Source organism: Salvelinus sp. IW2-2015, linkage group LG19 (genome assembly GCF_002910315.2).
Source record: "Salvelinus sp. IW2-2015 linkage group LG19, ASM291031v2, whole genome shotgun sequence".
Classification (NCBI taxonomy): Eukaryota; Metazoa; Chordata; class Actinopteri; order Salmoniformes; family Salmonidae; genus Salvelinus; species Salvelinus sp. IW2-2015.
The window spans coordinates 21,876,168-21,894,957 of NC_036859.1; the positions used below are offsets into that span (position 1 = coordinate 21,876,168).

Genomic DNA, 18,790 nt, shown 5'->3' on the forward strand with positions numbered 1-18,790 from the left:
GTAGAGGTGGTCAACATTAATCATCAACAACATGCGCTTTGGTAAACAGTAAACACTGGTCGTGGTAGGAGATTAGAACCACTCGCTCCTGGATACGCTGAAGAATGCCCTGGAATGTCTGGTGGGTAAGACTGGGTTTGCAACGGAAGCTGCATAATTATGGTAAACTAGGCTAATTTGTTGACCTAAGAAACATTTTTGGAGGCATAATGCGTTTTCCTACGAGGACAGATACAACATAATAATTAGAGTGCAAGGATAGAATAATTAGTTTTTTTCAGGAAATAGGCTAATCCAGGTTTTTAGGACAGCGATTTGACACTTAATGCTCTTCTTGTGCAGCCTTTCTCTAAGTACTACACACATCATGAGTATATGGGCATATTAGGAGCTTTTAATTAAAGGGGCAGTGCAGTCAAAAACGTTATTTTCTTCGTGGAAGAATGGTGTCGCATCCCTCCAATAGAGTTCAAGACACTAGTAGAATCTATGCCAAGGTGCATTGAAGCTTTTCTGGCTCGTGGTGGCCAAACGCCATATTAAGACACTTTATGTTGGAGTTTCCTTTATTTAGGAAGTTACCTGTATATTGCCACACTATGAGGTTGGAATGACACTATGAAATTGTGAAAATTATGATCATGAACTTTTAGTGTAAGATCTGTTTGAAAAGACAGCCTGAAATGTCCGCTTGTTGGCTGGGTGGGGTTTAAGTTAATAGACCAATAACGAAGAGAGTTTGCCCTCCTCTCTGCCAATAACAGCTAGTTTTCAGGTTACACATCCCTCCCACTCCAATTAGGCCCCTCGCTCTGACCACTCCCAGACTGTCCAAGACTTCTTTGAAAAATTGCATTTTGCTAAGATGCTATTTTTGTTTCTTTTTGACCATTTTAATTGAAAACAATCACAGTAAGGTATTTCATTGTTACCCAGAAATTCTTTGATATTGAGATAACAAAGTCTGCTTTGGACCTTTAAAACATCAGCGACCTTAATAACTTAACTCCAGTGAACCGGGCTAAAGGCCCTAACCATAAAATCTCTGCCCTTGAGCAAGGCAGTTAACCAACCAACAACACCTGCTCCCCGGGCGCCGAGGACATGGACGTCAATTAAGGCAGCCCCCTGCACCTCTCTGATTCAGATGCGGAAGACACCAAGCTCTCTGGTCTTGGCCATTGTGGAGAGGTTGGAATCTGTTTGATTGTGTGTGGACAGGTGTCTTTTATACAGGTAACGAGTTCAAACAGGTGCAGTTAATACAGGTAATGAGTGGAGAACAGGAGGGCTTCTTAAAGAAAAACTAACAGGTCTGTGAGAGCCGGAATTCTTACTGGTTGGTAGGTGATCAAATACTTATGTCATGCAATAAAATGCAAATTAATTATTTAAAAATCATACAATGTGATTTTCTGTCTCTCACAGTTGAAGTGTACCTATGATAAAAATTACAGACCTCTACATGCTTTGTAAGTAGGAAAACCTGCAAAATCGGCAGTGTATCAAATACTTGTTCTCCCCACTGTACATCACAGTGTGTTCATGCAGGACAGCTACATATCTTAGAAATATGTTATAAGCGATGGTACATATTAGGCACATGTTAGGTTCAAGGCACCCTATTCCCTATAGTGAACTACTTTAGACCAGGCCATGTGGTAGTGCACTATAAAGGGAATAGGGTGCCATTCGGATTCATGTTGATTGGGATTGCATGGTAAGTACTTAGATCAGTATCTATCAACCCATCCACCTGCCACAAGCCAAACAGACAACAGCAAGCTTCCCTGGCTATGTCAGCACAGCAAACCCCTCTTACATCAACATGTTTCAATTCATTAGGCGCAGCAACAACAACTAATTCATTTTCCCATGGAAATTTGTTTATTAGGCTCTCGTGCTAGCTATTGCAGGATCTCTTCATTGGTTCATTATTAGTATTGTATGAGGCACTCATCAAAATGAGCGTTGTCTTCTGTGGCTGTTATCTTCACACACTGGAAATCATAGGGAGTGGGAGTTCATGGAAAACTAATAGAACCAAGATCAGGCTGAGGATTAAATGGCCTCCCCATGGTTATTTAGCCTTCAGAGCATGGTAAGAGCAAGCAACGGGGCTGGATGTGATCAATAACAGTCTGTAACTTCTACAGTGCGTGAACTCATGCTATGCAATAATAATGTTTTACAAATTGCAGCTCAGCTCTGTAGGGACCTGGGGTTTGGCAGCTATCACAACTAACAGCGCTGCATATAGCCATGCAGTTATCGATCTGCTCTTTTTACAGTCATTGATGGGTTGTCTATTCATGTATGAAAGAGCCCTCTTAGCAGTGAATAAACAATGATAATCCATTTCTATGATAAGTGTTATGAGTTGTTATTTTCCAGCCAAATCTATGGGATATGACATGGGGGATTCATCTTAGAGCAGCCTTATAACCGCGAGCTGGTATTATAATGTGTTGAGTGTGAGACAACCTTTATCAAAAAGACAACTTTGGTAACCGAGCAAACAATAGCTACAGTACCTGTACTTTCTGTACCTTCAGGGAAAAGATCCATAGGAAAAGTCTGATCCCAGATCTGTTTTATGCTGTCTTGACAACTCCTATGTCATTGTCGGCAAGACAGCACAAACAGATCTGGAACCAGGCTTGTGTCTAGAGAGGAAAATATAGAAATCAAATACAAACCTTTGTGGGTTGGGTTCATTGTGCTTGTCTCTTTCATGTTTGATCATTCTGTAGCGGCCGATCCGGACGTCCGGTCGAACCACCTTCATCCCGTTGAGGGTGATCCTACAACAGAGTCATGGTTTAGAAAGGATCAGAGTTTTCATCCCAAACGGCACCCTATTCCCTACATAGTGCACTACTTTTGACCAGAGCCCTATTGACACTGGTCAAAAGCAGTGCACTACATAGGAAATAGGTTTCCAATTGGGAAGCAACCATAATCACACTTACAGCCATAGAAATATAAGTCATAACTGCTCCAAAACCGCTGTAGCAATGCCAGCCATGACCAGACACTGTCATAGCAATCTCAAGTTAAGCTTTAGCTGTAATGCGACAAAAATGGGTTCAAGCAAGGCACTGACTGTAGACAACCAGTAAAACTAAAGCCTATTCTAGAATTAGAGGGAGGAAAATAAGAAATTACTGTATATTCCTTTACGCAGTGATATGGAACCTTGTGTGTGTTTGGATGTTTACAATGTTAAGTTCCCAAGATGGGATGAAATGGTTTTATTTCTCTCTGTAATGCTCTGATTCATGCTGGATCTCCTGTGTTATTGGTGCAGCCAACCTTGATATTACAGTTTGTATCTGTGGGCCTCGCTCTTACTGACTGACAAACAACCAGCAAAACACATTGCTTCTGCATCCTGCCATCAAAGCCTCATTAGAACATATGAGAAGAAAATGCCAAGCGAGTCCAAAAAACATTTATGAATACAAATTCAGTAGAACATATTGAAGAAAACCCAGACTCTTCGCATTAAGTGTCTCTTAGCGTTCCTGAAGGGACCAGCCAAAGCAGCCTTGCTAACCGTCTTGGAAAACAAAGGCATTTGTTTGAGTAAAATGCTGCTTCCAGCTGCTTGACTGCTTGAACAATCGGGTCATTATAATCTCCCCATTTGGCTCTTTATCTGTGTGGAGCCCCTGGAGACAACCATCGGTCATGTGAGCATCCCGTTGCTCCAGCTTAAGCAATAGGCTAGCTGCTGCTTCTCTCTCTGGACCTTCCTCTTCCTTCCTAGTACATGATAGAGATCAATAACATAAACAGTGTCTGTCTGTCTGTCTGTTTCCGTGTGTTAGGGCTTGTGGGTTTTTTCTTCCATTAACACCAGCGAGGAGGCCTGGTAATGCATAATGCAGAGAGTTGATTTGATAATCTCCTTGTGTATTCCTGACCCAGAAACAACATCACTAAGGATTAATTGAGGGAAATATAGAAAAAAAACAGTCTGCATCCCAAATGGCACCCTATTCCAAATATAGTGCACACATTTTGACCAGGACTCACATTGCTCTGTTCAAAAGTAGTGCACTCTGTAGGGAATAGAGTGACACTTCGGATGCAACCTACTATTTGTAACCAGAATAGGTATGTACACTTTACCTCGCTCATTTAGAGCTTGGTAAAAGCTACTAGAACTAAATGGCCAACTGGGTCTGTGTCAAGTACTGTACACCTACATGATTATCATCCACTTCAGGCCAGTTACATACTAGCTGGAAACTGAACTATTCAGTGTCTTCTTTGGCTTTAAGACATTCTGTAGTGTTAACCGTGGTTTCAAGGTATCAGGTGGAAAAAGCTCCAACCAACTGCAGTGATTTCAAGGATTAAAGAGGGCAGGTAGAGGGATGGGCACAGAGCTCAGTCTCAGCTCTATCTCCCAATCAATGGTTAGCCTCGCCTGGGTAATCCATGTGTGAGCTAATCAATACCATGGTACTTAGTTTGTACTGTAAGCTGAAGATATTGGGCCTGAAGGACTACCCTAGAGTTCAATTAAGACAAGTGTCTGGATGTACTTTCAAAATCATTTATTTCACTCGATTCTTTCTAACAAAACAAATGTACAGACATCAGCAGGAGGTTAGGCATACATCCTTTTTGACCATTTCTTTACTTTAGGACAAGTTGAGGAGAAAGAATTCTAACACGTTCCGGGAACATCCTTCACCAGAAACCTTGATCGATTGTAAGATGTGAATGTATTGTAGGATGTAGTGTCCGTGACCTGAGATGTACTGTATGAGACAACATGGCTGTCTGACAGGTTTCTTTGTCATCATTTACTGTTCTGTTTGGTCATTCGCCACGGGACTCCACGTGGTGCTGCTGCGCCCTTCCATCCATTAGCCTGACTTCTTTCCTCCATGTTTTAACATCCTGCTGTCTCAGCCCAGCGAGCACACAAAATTGGCTCAATCGTATTGAACAGCGTTGTGTGCCAAGGATCTGTGGGCTCTTTCATTCCGAACCAGATTCCTTGAACTCCATCAAACCTTTTGAAACCAATCAGAGGGGGAATGATGAAGAGAGAGCATTGAGCTATATAATATAATAATATAATCAAAAGCATATCTGGAAGAAAATAGAGAGGGAAAAAATCCAGTCTTTGACCTTGCACAACAAAACTCTGAAAACGCTGAAGATTATTTTCAGATGTGTTGTTCATTCCTCTTAGGCACAATGAGATAAGATTATCGTTGTTGAAGAGTAAGATATCTGTTGTCCTAGATTTACATTGCCCTTGGTAACAAAGTAGTATTCAGGCTCAGAGAGGAGGAGAAACAGTATGATTACATTGTCAGTTTTGTGTACGGTTGACAGTGGAGGCTGCTGAGGGGAGGACAGCTCATAATAATGGCTGGAATGGAGTGTAACGGATGGAATAGAGAGAATAGAATGGTATTGAAAACATGAAAACCATGTGTTTGATACTATTCCCTTCACTCCCTTCCGCCGATTATTATAAGCAGTCCTCCCCTCAGCAGCAAAATGGTTGCTCTCTCGCAATGCATACAGTACATACATTGCAATGCTTGTCCCTTCGTTGACTTCCTTACTATTCTCACATTGCCACTGATATCATTCACTCTCTATGTAGCTGTTAAATATTACAACAAAGAATTAACAAGAAATCATTGTTTTCCTGAGGCCCAGTGGTAGTATTGATATAACGGTCTGGACAGCTAATTTGGACTCGTGTGCCCTTCTGATTGGATTAAGAATGTCTCCATCTTTTTTTCATTTCTCAACAGTCTTTCTTAATTGCATTAGACTCTTGGAGTCGAGGGGAATTGGAATACGCGGCATCCCCTCATTTCACTCTGTCAGAGCCGAAATGAGAGGGGTGCTGAGAAAGAAGCCAGTGGGGAGAGACGAGGAGATGAGAGGAGCGAAGCTGAAATCGCTCATGTTGGATTGAGAGTGTGTTTGCACTGTCTGTGATGGTCTTGCTGACTGCGGTGGTTCTATCTCTCTGCTGCCTGCCAACTCTCTGTCCACTCCCTCCTGTCTCCCTCTAATTAGAAATAGCCACACGAGGGCAATAGAGAAATGAGAGTCCTGCCAGGCCTGGCATTTTTCTCCTCTATCTCCCTCCCTCTTTTACAGACAGACCAAATGTAGACTTGATAGTCTGCCCATGTTTAAAATAGAAAATATCACAATTTGAAATAGGCTATGACTTGGGATTGTATATTTCTTGAGTAATCTTCCTTGAAATTGTCTCTCCTCTATCTGTCTGTTGGCATCAGTATCATCTAGGTGTATATTTAGGTCAGGGAGAGCCTGTCTGTCTGTCTGTCTGTCTGTCTGTCTGTCTGTCTGTCTGTCTGTCTGTCTGTCTGTCTGTCTGTCTGTCTGTCTGTCTGTCTGGTCTGTCTGTCTGTCTGTCTGTCTGTCTGTCTGTCTGTCTGTCTGTCTGTCTGCTGTCTGTCGTGTCGTATGTTCTGTTGATGTCTGTCTGTCACCAGACACAGTCAGTCACCTAGCTTAGTAGTAGAAGTAAATATGAGGGAACTAACTGTCCCTCTAGGGCCTTGTGTTTCACTGCACAGATGCTGACAGTCAAGGATTTGCCCATCCAAGACACTGGATGGATCTGCTGCTCTTCAGTTGTGCGTACATGCCCAGGAGGGGTGATAGACAGAGCTTTTTAAGTTTCCTTCCATTCCGGTTGCTGGTCTCAGGGTGAATGGGCTCTAAGGGAAGCAGGGAAAACAGTGTCATCTATCTGTTTCTCCACTACTGCCAACATCACCTCCAGCTATTTCTGTCTACTCTTCCGTCCTTCACTCAATGAAACTGTATAGTGAGGACCTTCAACAAAGTTCAAGGTAGCCCATCAAAAAAGGCTTGAAAATCACAATTTTTTCACTCTTTAACTGTTTATTTGGGTGGGGGGTAAATCAACCCAGACATATTTATGAAGCGGTACGATTGTTAAAAAGGGGTCATCGTTGTTGGAGAAGTTAGCACTGTCTGTAACGTATTCCCTCCAAGCAAATCATAAGGGATTTTTCCCAGCAGGTTCTGACAGCATGGCACAGAACCAAAAACACTACAATAAATGAGGAACTCCCCACAATATTTTGTTGTCCTGCTTGCAACCTTAAATCAATTATGCAGTTCACACAAGGTTGTGTGTGCACTACCGCACCTCACCACTAATAGTGCTATATTACCACTGCAGTTACAGTWTAGCCTATGGAACTAACCAAGATATGATGTTAAAAAAACATCAAATGCAAATATCACAAAATACACTTTGAACTCTTAACATATTGTAGAGCAGAGTGCACAATGATTCATGAAAAAAAACAAATCCAGTTTAGTCTCCAGTCCTTACTGCTCTAAGGAGAGATTCTTGGTGACTGTCCTCTTCTGAACTACAGTGTGTCAACACACTACTCCCCTTAATCACTCTAATCCCAGTAAGCCTCCCTCTCATTGCTGGAAGATCTGTTGTGTTACATCACAATGTGTGTGAGGCATCAGCTATTATTACCATCTGGGATTGTGTGGCCAGTCTGCCAGTGCTAGGCCTGCTGAACCCACTGAATCGTACAGTCATTAAAGGAAGCACTCTCTCGCTCTTTCTCTCTCTACAAGTCATAGGTTAGCCTACATAGAGGATGTGATTTTAACACTAGAAAATCCTGGCCTCGAGCCATCCCGTTCTGAGCCAATGACCAGTCATTTTGACTGTAACGTTCTAACAGTCTAATAAATATATGTATGTTATCAGGAAAATAATTTATGAAGGTCCTGGTGAATATTAGAATATGAAGAAAAAAACATATGTAAAAGAACACAAGAGCATTTTCATTAGTTTATGTTACTGTAGGCCATGGAACATTAACTAGATTCAGCGGCGGGACAATTTTTTCTTGAGCGGATGGTCGGGGGGCCTGAGCATAATCACAAATAATTTCTACACTGCAAATTGACCGCAAGAATCCCAAACAGATATAGTATTTGACTAAAACATAACCACAATTCAAGTGTTAAATTTATCACAAAGAAACTATTATAATTTTGTCAGGTCTTAAGAAACATTATGGAATTAAGAAAATGTATTTCAAAAGAACAGAATAGCATATTTTAAGTTGTATTATGTTATTAGTCTTTGATTAGTAGCCTGGGCTATATGCTGCTGCATGCTCACGTGTGGAGTGCATCGAACAGCTGTTATTCTTGGAAAAAGTTATATTTTTAAATAGAACTCATCTSTTCAATTTTATATTTTGCAAAGGTAAGTGTTTTGGAAACGTCGGAATCRGACCTTTCTCTCCAAGGTCATTATAGTTTCGTTTTTTTATACTCATTTTTATTTATTTTCGATTTTATTTAGAATTTAGTTTAGTTTCAATTCGTTTTCAGACTTGATTTGCTAGTTGTTATTTAGATTCAGTTGTATAAAAATATTTATAATACGTTTTAACATGATATCGTTTCAGTTTTAGTTTTAGCGACAGAAATCATGAGTGGGCCAAGCTAGAAGCAGTTTGTCTTGCATAGTTGTCGATGTGTTTGTTATGTCAATTCTTGCAACAGTAATAATAAGGTGATGGGTCAGGTCATAGGTTAAGTTAGGTTTAAAGTGGCAATCAGCAGTTGCTACATCCATTTTTGGACGTATAAATTAATGATATGTACCCATTGATTCTTGAAGAATATAACTTATAAATGCTTCATGAGCGTAGTTCATGTGTCGTTCCCCATCAGAACCCAAAACATAAGCTTGTTTTACTCCAATGTTTGTAAAAAAAAGTAAACAGACACTGTAAAGCCTCAAAACATGGGGCTCTACTCCATCTGTATCGCTGAAGCATTACAGATGGTACGATAGAAATGTAAAGGTCATTTCCGATTGAGTCGACATCTGCAGCGTTTACCGTGAATTCAGTCTACGAACATTGCCTTTAAATTTCAATCATGCTGCGACGCTGAACTTCCGCGATATAGATTGAATACAGCCCATGGTTAAATCTTTTTTTTATATCATAGCGGGTTAGTCCTTGCAACAATACTTCTGTCTATGATTTATTAGAGTGGTTACATCTTTTTTTTTTTTTTTTAACCTTTATTTAACTAGGAAAGTCAGTTAAGAACAAATTCTTATTTACAATGATGGCCTACCAAAAGGCCTCCTGCAGGGAAGGTGGCTATGATTTAAAAAAAAWAWATATATACAAATATATGAAAAAACACTCATCACGACATGAGAGACACATTTTTCCAGCCCCATCCCTCAGCTTTTACAGAAACAGTGGCGGGGATTACACTTTGTTATTGTTTCAATTGCTGATTGGCCCTTTCAATTATAAACTYATTCTCAATGTGGCTTGGATTTAAAAGGAATAGGGCTGACTCTGGTGCAATAAATATCTCGCCCATGTTTACACCAATCCAATGCTTTTTCACCTCAGTAGGACATGTAAGAAGACTCAAATTAGCTACCTAGCCAATATTTTACCTGTTAGCTAGTGATAGTAATGTAGACTCGTATATTCCATACCTTGGAGCATCGTAAGCTAGGCAAGCAAACCGTCTGTCTCGAGAAACTAATAGTGATGCATAAACTAGCCCTATTTGTAACATCGCCATCTCCTGGCAGTATTTACCCACCAGAATCAGTAGCTTGAAAACCCCCCAAAAGCATTAAAACCCCATTACATTTTTGCCCAAAGTTAAAAATCTAAAAACTAAAACTGAACATAATTCATGATGGTTTTATTGAATTTTAGTTTGGTTTGGAGTCAAAGATAATAGTTTCAGTATAGTTTTAGTTTTTCAAACATTTTTTAAATTATTTTATTTTATTTGACTAAATACATTTTTTATAATTAGTTTCTGTTTTAGCTTCAGTTTACTATAATAACCTTGTTTCTCACTTTCTCTATATAGAAATAAAATGTCTTACCTGCTTGTGACTGTAGGAGGATTTTAAATTGTCACTTTTTGGCGCTCCGTTTCCCTGCCTCTGTGCAATTCCAAGCTGCACTAGACCATCTCTTCAATTTGACAATTGATAATATTGTCACCCATCAGACTACTGTCAATTCCATCTTGTCTTTAGGCTAATTCTATTGTTATACTGTATGTGCGAAATTCGTTTCAATATGGTTAAGATGTAGTTTTGATGGGCCATCAGCTAACTGCCGATGAATGAGGGGCAGGGGGGGACACGTCCTCTTAAAACTGCTTTTAATACAAATTATGTAATTCTCTAACACAACATACGTGTGTTAAATAGACTCATTAAGGAAAAGTCAAGGGTGGAGGGGGCATGATTTTTCTATTTTAAATTCATATACAATCAAAATGACTGCCTCGGTGCTTCTAGTGTTAGAGAGAAGAGTGCTGTCACTGACATCCCTTCACTCCGGCACCCATGGACCTCCGATCAACAGACTGTGGGCACGGCCGCATAGCACTGAACAGGGACATGGACTCCCACGAGCTGTGATTGTGTTGGCAGGSCACAATTTGGGCGAAGATGCCGTGTATTGTTGCAGCGAACCCAGGGGAAGGAGCCAGTGGAACAAGAGAAAGAGAGACACTAGCAACAGACCCCATCACTCACACATCACCATCTCCCTGGGTGCCTGGGGAAGAGACCTTCACCACTACCCCAGTCACAGACCAGTTTGAGGCTGCATCCCAAATGGCACCCTATTCCCTATATAGTGCACTACTTTTGACCAGAGCCCTAGGTTGCCATTTGGGACGCAGACGGAGTCTACTCACTGCTGCACRCTAGCCTAACACCAGGCATCACCATCAGTCCCTGCCTGGCCATGAGACCCAGTGTATATTCAGGGGCATTTCAAATTGCTTTATATAAAACAGCTTTAAAACAAGTGAGCCTTGAAAAGGTTCTGGATTTCAATGAAAGACAACCATCATGCTCTTTTTATATGCTTATTTTGGTGTCTACAATGTTGACTTTAGCCTTTCACACTCATGTATTGGGTGCAGCATGGGGTAGGATAATATCCCAGCGCATTTCACATCATCTACTGGAAGAAATTGGTCTGTTGAAGGAAGCATCTCTGGGGAAATCTTAATGGATCAACTCTACTGCAGCTACTATCAAGCGATGAAAGTTTTTACTCCCCCAACATCCTCCCTCCAATCATGTCTTTTCTTCAGATGCGAGGGCTTGGGGCAGACACACACAAAGAAAGATTCCTTTTATCGCATAATGCACATCCTGCCAGCCTCTATCTGTGATGCAGTAATCACCCGTATACCGTCCCACATCCCACGGAAAGGGGCCAATTCCAAACACTCTATTTACCTATTTTGTGTTTTGTGTTATCACTTTGGGAACAGAGTTGGGTTCGTAGATGGAATGGTGGAAGTCACATATCTCACGAGCTAGAGGGAAAATGATAGATGACATGAAAGGGTGATCTATTCTCCTCTAAAACAAGTGTCAGTAAAATGAGAAACTGCTGCTCTATCATTTTACAAAAACGTATACTATGAAATCAGGACCGTCTGCAAGCAGCACTGAGAGATAACGTGGTCGGGATGAACAATGATTTTCTGTCTTGACATCCAAGAAAAAAATCTACTTCAATGATAAAGTCAAATGACAGGCCAAGCATACATTCTGCGTTTAACAAGACATGTAGCTGTGCCCACTTCACTCTTGTAATATATCATCTGTGCCTTTAAAATGTTATCAGCATTAAATAATTCAAAGCTTCTAAAGTACAGGCACTTTGTAGCAATGTCTAATACTGGCGCAATGACCTTGGTAGTAAAGTTTTTCTGCCTAATATACAAACTACTGAATCAGCTACATGTATAATCGAAATGTCAAATAAAATGGCTGCATTCATTTTCTGGTATGGTGCTAGGATTGATGGGAGTTTTTATAAATGTATTTTTCTGCCCTGCAGTCTTACCTGTTATAGATGTCGTCATCTTCTCCTCCCCAGCCCCAGTACTCGTTGGGGAAGCCATTGATCTTGAGAAACTGTTTTTTGCTCAGCCCGGAAACCCCGCCAAAGTACCCCGCATAAGGAAGCCTGCAAGAGAAAAGAACTGTCAAAGAATTGAGGCAGTTGTCAGTTTTGAATTTCACGACAGATCCTGGCATTTCAAAAAAACAAGCCTGTCAAATATGGATACTCTGCTGTATTGCATTCAAGACAAGTGAAAATTAGAACAAGACATGTATTCATGCATTTCATGTGCATAGTGTAACAATGGAACAGTATAAACAAAATACAAGTACATTAACAATATATTGCTTCTACAGCTAGCTCAGATAGCTTTTTTAAAGAAGTTGGGAACAATCGCATGATGTGAAGCACTATTATTTACACACATGACTTAGAGCTAACAATATATTGGGAAAGGGAGAAAGAGACTCAATTCCCTATGGGCCCTGGTCAAAAGTAGTGCACTCTATAAGGAATARGGTTCCATTTGGGACACACAGAGCCTTTCTACAGAGCCCTTCTACAGAGCCCCACTGTAATGTTCCAGTACAGTGCTGAAGGTTAGCAGTGGCATGTCGGGTCCCTGAAGTCTGCCTCAGGCCAGTGGTGATTGGTGTGCGACAGGCAGTTTCATGTTTAAAGACGACAAGCACAACACTAATGAGGCCATCTGCTTTAGCAGCAGCCTTCACACAAACAGTGTGGAGAGAGAATCCTTCTGTTTGTGTGTGTGTGTGTGTGTGAGCCTTTCTACAGAGCCCTTCTACAGAGCCCCACTGTAATGTTCCAGTACAGTGCTGAAGGTTAGCAGTGGCATGTCGGGTCCCTGAAGTCTGCCTCAGGCCAGTGGTGATTGGTGTGCGACAGGCAGTTTCATGTTTAAAGACGACAAGCACAACACTAATGAGGCCATCTGCTTTAGCAGCAGCCTTCACACAAACAGTGTGGAGAGAGAATCCTTCTGTTTGTGTGTGTGTGTGTGTGTGTGTGTGTGTGTGTGTGTGTGTGTGTGTGTGTGTGTGTGTGTGTGTGTGTGTGTGTGTGTGTGTGTGTGTGTGTGTGTGTGTGTGTGTGTGTGTGTGTGTGTGTGTGTGTGTGTACACTACCGTTCAAAAGTTTGTGGTCACTTAGAAATGCCCTTGTTTTTGAAAGAAAAGCACATTTTTGTCTATAAAAAAAGCATAAAATTGATCATAAATACAGTGTAGACATTGTTAATATTGTAAATGACTATTGTAGCTGGAAACCGCWGATTTTTTATGGAATATCTACATAGGCATACATAGGCCCATTATCAGCAACCATCACTCCTGTGTTCCAATGGCACGTTGTGTTAGCTAATCCAAGTTTATCATTTTAAAAGGCTAATTGATCATTAGAAAACCCTTTTGCAATTATGTTAGCACAGCTGAAAACTGTTGTATTGATTAAAGAAGCAATAAAACTGGCCWTCTTTAGACTAGTTGAGTATCTGGAGCATCAGCTTTTGTGGGTTTGATTACAGGCTCAAAATGGCCAGAAACAAAGACTTTCTTCTGAAACTTGTCAGTCTATTCTTGTTCTGAGAAATGAAGGCTATTCCATGTGAGAAATTTCCAAGAAACTGAAGATCTGGTACAACGCTATGTACTACTCCCTTCACAGAACAGCGCAAACTGGCTCTAACCAGAATAGAAAGAGGAGTGGGAGGCCCCATTGCAACAACTGAGCATCTACAAGTACATTAGAGTGTCTAGTTTGAGAAACAGACGCCTCACAAGAGGCTATATAGAGGGGGTACTGGTACCGAGTTAATGTGCGGGGATTACAGGTTAGTCGTGGTAATCTGTACATGTAGGTAGGGGTAAAGTGACTATGCATAGATAATAAACAGTGAGTAGCAGCAGTATAAGGGGTGGGGGGATCAATGCAAATAGTCTGGGTGGCCATTTGATTAATTTTTCAGTAGTCTTATGGCTTGGGGGTAGAAGCTGTTGAGGAGCCTTTTGGACCTAGACTTGACGCTTCGGTACCGCTTGCTGTGCAGTAGCAGAGAAAACAGTCTATGACTTGGGACGATTTTTTGGGCCTTCCTCGGACACCACCTAGTATATAGGTCCTGGTTGGCAGGAAGCTTGGCCCCAGTGATGTACTGGGCTGTACGCACTACCCTCTGTAGCGCCTCTGTAGATGCCGACCAGTTGACATACCAGGCGGTGATGCAACTGGTCAGAATGCTCTCAATGGTGCCGCTGTATAACTTTTTGAGGATCTGGGCAGGTTTTGGCTGGGTTTCCCTTTGTAGTCTGTAATAATTTGCAAGCCCTGCCACATCCGACGAGCATCAGAGCCAGTGYAGTAGGATTCATTCTTAGTCTTGTATTGATGCTTTGCCTCTTTGATGGTTTGTCTGAGGGCATAGCAGGATTTCTTATAAGCGTCCGGATTAGTGTTCCGCTACTTGAAAGCGGCAGCTCTAGCCTTTAGCTCGGTGCAGATGTTGCCTGTAATCCATGGCTTCCGGTTGGGATATGTATGCACGGTCACTGTGGGGATGACATCGTCAATGTACTTATTGATGAAGCCGGTGACTGAGGTGGTATACTCCTCAAAGCCATTGAATGAATCCCAGAACATATTCCAATCTGTGCTAGCAAAACAGTCCTGTAGCGTAGCATCTGCGTCATCTGACCACTTACGTATTGAGCGAGTCACAGGTACTTCCTGCTCTAGTTTTTGCTTGTAAGCAGGAATCAGGAGGATAGAATTATGGTCAGATTTTCCAAATAGAGTACGAGGGAGAGCTTTGTATGCGTCTCTGTGTGTGGAGTAAAGGTGGTCTAGAGTTTTTTTCTCCTCTGGTTGCACATGTGACATGCTGGTAGAAATTAGGTATCTGTAAATGTGCATGTACACTGTTGCCCATCTACTGTTGCTAGCCCCAAATCTGCTTCACTGATTTCTGCTCTTGTAAAAGCCTGGGATTTCTGAACATTAACACTAGAAGCTTATTACCTAAAAATTGATTAATTGAAAGTGTGGGTTCACAGCTCAAATTCAGATGTGTTGGTCATTACTGAAACGTGGTTAAGGAAGAGTGTTTTGAAAACTGATGTTAACCTTTCTGGTTATAACCTTTTTCGGCAAGACAGATCTTCCAAAGGTGGGGGAGTGGCAATCTTTACCAAGGATCACCTTCAGTGCTTGATTGTCTTTACCAAGTCTGTCCCCAAACACTTTTATTGGCAAGTTTAAAGCATTAAACTTTCAAATAGCTCTTTGTTGACTGTTGCTGGGTGCTATTGTCCTTCATCAGTACCGGCCTGTACCCTACCTGCCCTAAGCTCTCTCCTGGCCCCTTACACTAAGTCTGAATTTGTCCTACTAGGTGACCTAACCTAGGACATGCTTTAACCACTGGGACATGCTTAAAGTCCTAAAGCAATGGGACTCCCTAAATCTTTCTCAGATTATTACCAATCCCACATGGTATGACTCCAAACACCCAGAAAAGGCTACTCTCCACGATGTTATCGTCACAAATAATCCTGATAGGTATCAGTCTGGTATTTTCTGTAATGACCTTAGTGATCACTATTTTACAGCCTGTGTTCGTAATGGCAGCTCAGTGAAACGGCCTGTCCTGATTTGTCATAGATGCTTGGTAAAAAAACTTTAATGAGCAAGCCTTCCTTCATAAAATGGCCTCTGTAAAATAGTATAGAATCAGTTTGATCYCCTCTGTYGAAGACGCTTGGACCTTTTTTGATATTTTCAGTGGTATTGTTATAACCCCAAGAAGTTCTGGTTAAAATGGTTAAAGACCTGGAGAATAAACCCTCCCCAGCTGCCCAAGTCCCTTAATGTTAATGATGTGGTTGTTACTAAAAAGAACCACATGGCTGAGCTCTTTAATCACCACTTCATTAAGTCAGGATTCCTATTTGACTCAGCCATGCCTCCTTGCCTGTCCAACACTTCCTCATCTCCCACCCCTTCTAGTGCGACTAGCCCTGATGCTCCTCCCTCTTTCCCCCTGCTACAAAGTTTCTCTCTGCAGGTGGTCACTGAGTCTGAGGTGCTAAAGGAACTCCTTAAACTTGACCCAAAAAAATCATCTGGGTCAGATGGTTTAGACCCTTTCTTCTTAAAGGTTGCTGCCCCTATCATCGCCAAGCCTATTTCTGACCTTTTTAACCTGTCTCTCCTCTCTGGGTTCCCATTGCTTGGAAGGCAACCACGGTTCGTCCTTTATTTAAAGGGGGAGATCAAGCTGATCTTAACTGTTATAAGCCTACTTCTATTTTGCCCTGTTTATCAAAAGTGTTGGGGAAAATAACTTGTCAATAATCAACTGACTGGCTTTCTTGATGTCCATAGTATTCTCTCGGCTATGCAATCTGGTTTCCGCTCAGATTATGGATGTGTCACTGCAACCTTGAAGGTCCTCAATGATATCACCATTGCCCTTCATTCTAAGCAATGTTGTGCTGCCATTTTTATTTACTTGGCAAAGCTTTTGATACAGTAGACCATTCCATTATTGTGGGCCGGCTAATGAGTATTGGTGTCTCTGAGGGGTCTTKGGMCTGGTTTGCTAACTACCTCTTTCAAAGAGTGCAGTGTATAAAGTCAGAACATCTGCTATCTCAGCCACTGCCTGTCACCAAGGTGTTACCCCAAGGCTCGATCCTAGGCCCYACGCTCTTCTCAATTTACATCAACAACATAGCTCAGGCAGTAGGAAGCTCTCTCATCCATTGATATGTCTTATACTCAGCTGGCCCCTCCCCAGATTTCCTGTTAAAYGCTCTACAACAAAGCTGTCTTAGTGTCCAACAAGCTTTCTCTGCCCTTAACCTTGTTCTGAACACCTTCAAAACAAAGGTAATTTGGTTTGTTAAGAAGAATGCCCCTCTCCCCACAGGTGTGATTACTACCTCTGAGGGTTTAGAGCTTGAGGTAATCACTAATACAAGTCTTGGAGTATGGAAGATGGTATTTCCTCTCTCAGCACATATCAAAGTTGCAGGCTAAGTTAAATCTAGACCTTGGTTTGCCTCTATTGTAATCGCTACTCTTTCATCAGTGCCAACTACCATGATTAGATGAATCCTACCATGTAAATAGGAGACGTATTTAATCAGATCCGGCGGAAAGGTGATCTCGAGGGCTAGATTTCTTTTCATTCGGCATCCGATTTGCCACAATGCTCCTTATAGGACACATCATGCTACTATACTTCTGTACCTGGGTCATTCTGTTACAGTTGAAGACACTGGTGATGGCTTTTTTATAAACTTAGGCCCACCCGCATCGAGATATATACTGAGCCTCATCTCCATCAAACCTTCTACAGTCATTCTGTTAATGTCAATACCATATGTCATGCAATAAATGCAAATAATTAGTAAAATATAACAATGTGATTTTATGGATTTTTGTTTTAGATTCCGTCTCTCACAGTTGAAGTGTACCTATGATAAAAATGACAGACCTCTACATGCTTTGTAAGTAGGAAAACCTGCAAAATCAGCAGTGTGTCAAATACTTGTTCTCCCCACTGTATATATATATATTTTTTAAAGATATATATTTTTAATCCCAGCCCCCGTCCCCGTCCCCGCAGGAGGCCTTTTGCCTTTTGGTAAGCCGTCATTGTAAATAATAATAATAGTTTGTTCTTAACTGACTTGCCTAGTTAAATAAAGGTTAAATAAAGGATCAAATGGATTTAAGTTTGTCTGCATTAAAGTCCCCGGCCACTAGGAGCGCCGCTTCTGGATGAGCATTTTCTAGTTTGCTTATGGCCTTATACAGCTCGTTGAGTGCTGTCTTAGTGCCAGCGTTTGTGGTGGTGGTGGTAAACAGACGGCTAAGAAAAATAAGGATGAAAATTCTCTTGGTAGATAGTGTGGTCTACAGCTTATCATGAGGTACTCTACCTCAGGCGAGCAATACCTCGAGACTACCTTAATATTAGACATTGCGTACCAGCTGTTATTGACAAAAAGACACACAACCCCACCCCTCGTATTACCGGACGTAGCTGTACTGGAAAACCCAGACAACTATATATTATCCGTGTTGCTCAGCCACGACTCGGTGAAAGATAAGATTTTACAGTTTTTAATGTCCCGTTGGTAGGATAGTCTCGAACGGAGCTCAGMCAGTTTATTCTCCAGTGATTGCACGTTGGCTAATAGAACAGATGGTAGAGGCGGGTTACCCACTTGCAGGCAAATTCTCACAAGGCACCCTGATCTCCACCCTCTGTATTTCCTTCTTTTTTTCATGTGAATGACAGGGATTTGGGCCTTGTCTGGGAGCAACATTATATCCTTTGCTTCAGACTCATTAAAGCAATAGCTWTGTCCAGTTCGAGGTGAGTAATCTCTGTTCTGATATCCAGAAACTCTTTTCGGTCATAAGAGATGGTAGCATCAACATTATGCACAAAATAAGTTACAAACAATGTAAAAAAACTCACAAAATAGCACAAGTTGTTAGGAGCCCGTAAAACAGCAGCAATACCCTCCAGCTCCATTCTTTAAAAAACAATATGTATATTATCCTATAGTTGCCTCATGCAGCCCATACTGTATACGTTTTGATTTCTAAGTCTTTCTAGTGTTTGTATCATGCACTCTAACATTGCCAAATAACTCTAAAACTACTGTATAGGACCTGTTTCAAATGATCACTTTTACGCTCAACATAGCCACTTCATATGTGCATTTGCTCCGTAATGTGAAAAATATCCTTTCTATTTTACTCAGCTAAGTTCAATTATATTCTTCTTAGTATAAAAATAA

The 18,790-nt window shown here is 41.3% G+C and overlaps 1 protein-coding gene across 1 annotated transcript in view; it reads right to left on the reverse strand.

Annotated features, from left to right (window-relative positions):
- The window catches only part of LOC111979246 (beta-1,4-galactosyltransferase 2-like), a 169,247-nt gene that overhangs the window by 4,854 nt on the left and 145,603 nt on the right, over positions 1-18,790 (reverse strand). Inside the window, exons 6-7 of the mRNA XM_024009650.1 lie at positions 11,958-12,080; positions 2,700-2,804 (exon numbers count right to left, since the gene is read on the reverse strand). Of these exons, the coding sequence (XP_023865418.1) occupies positions 2,700-2,804; positions 11,958-12,080 (228 nt within the window). The remainder of the gene's footprint in view (positions 1-2,699; positions 2,805-11,957; positions 12,081-18,790) is intronic.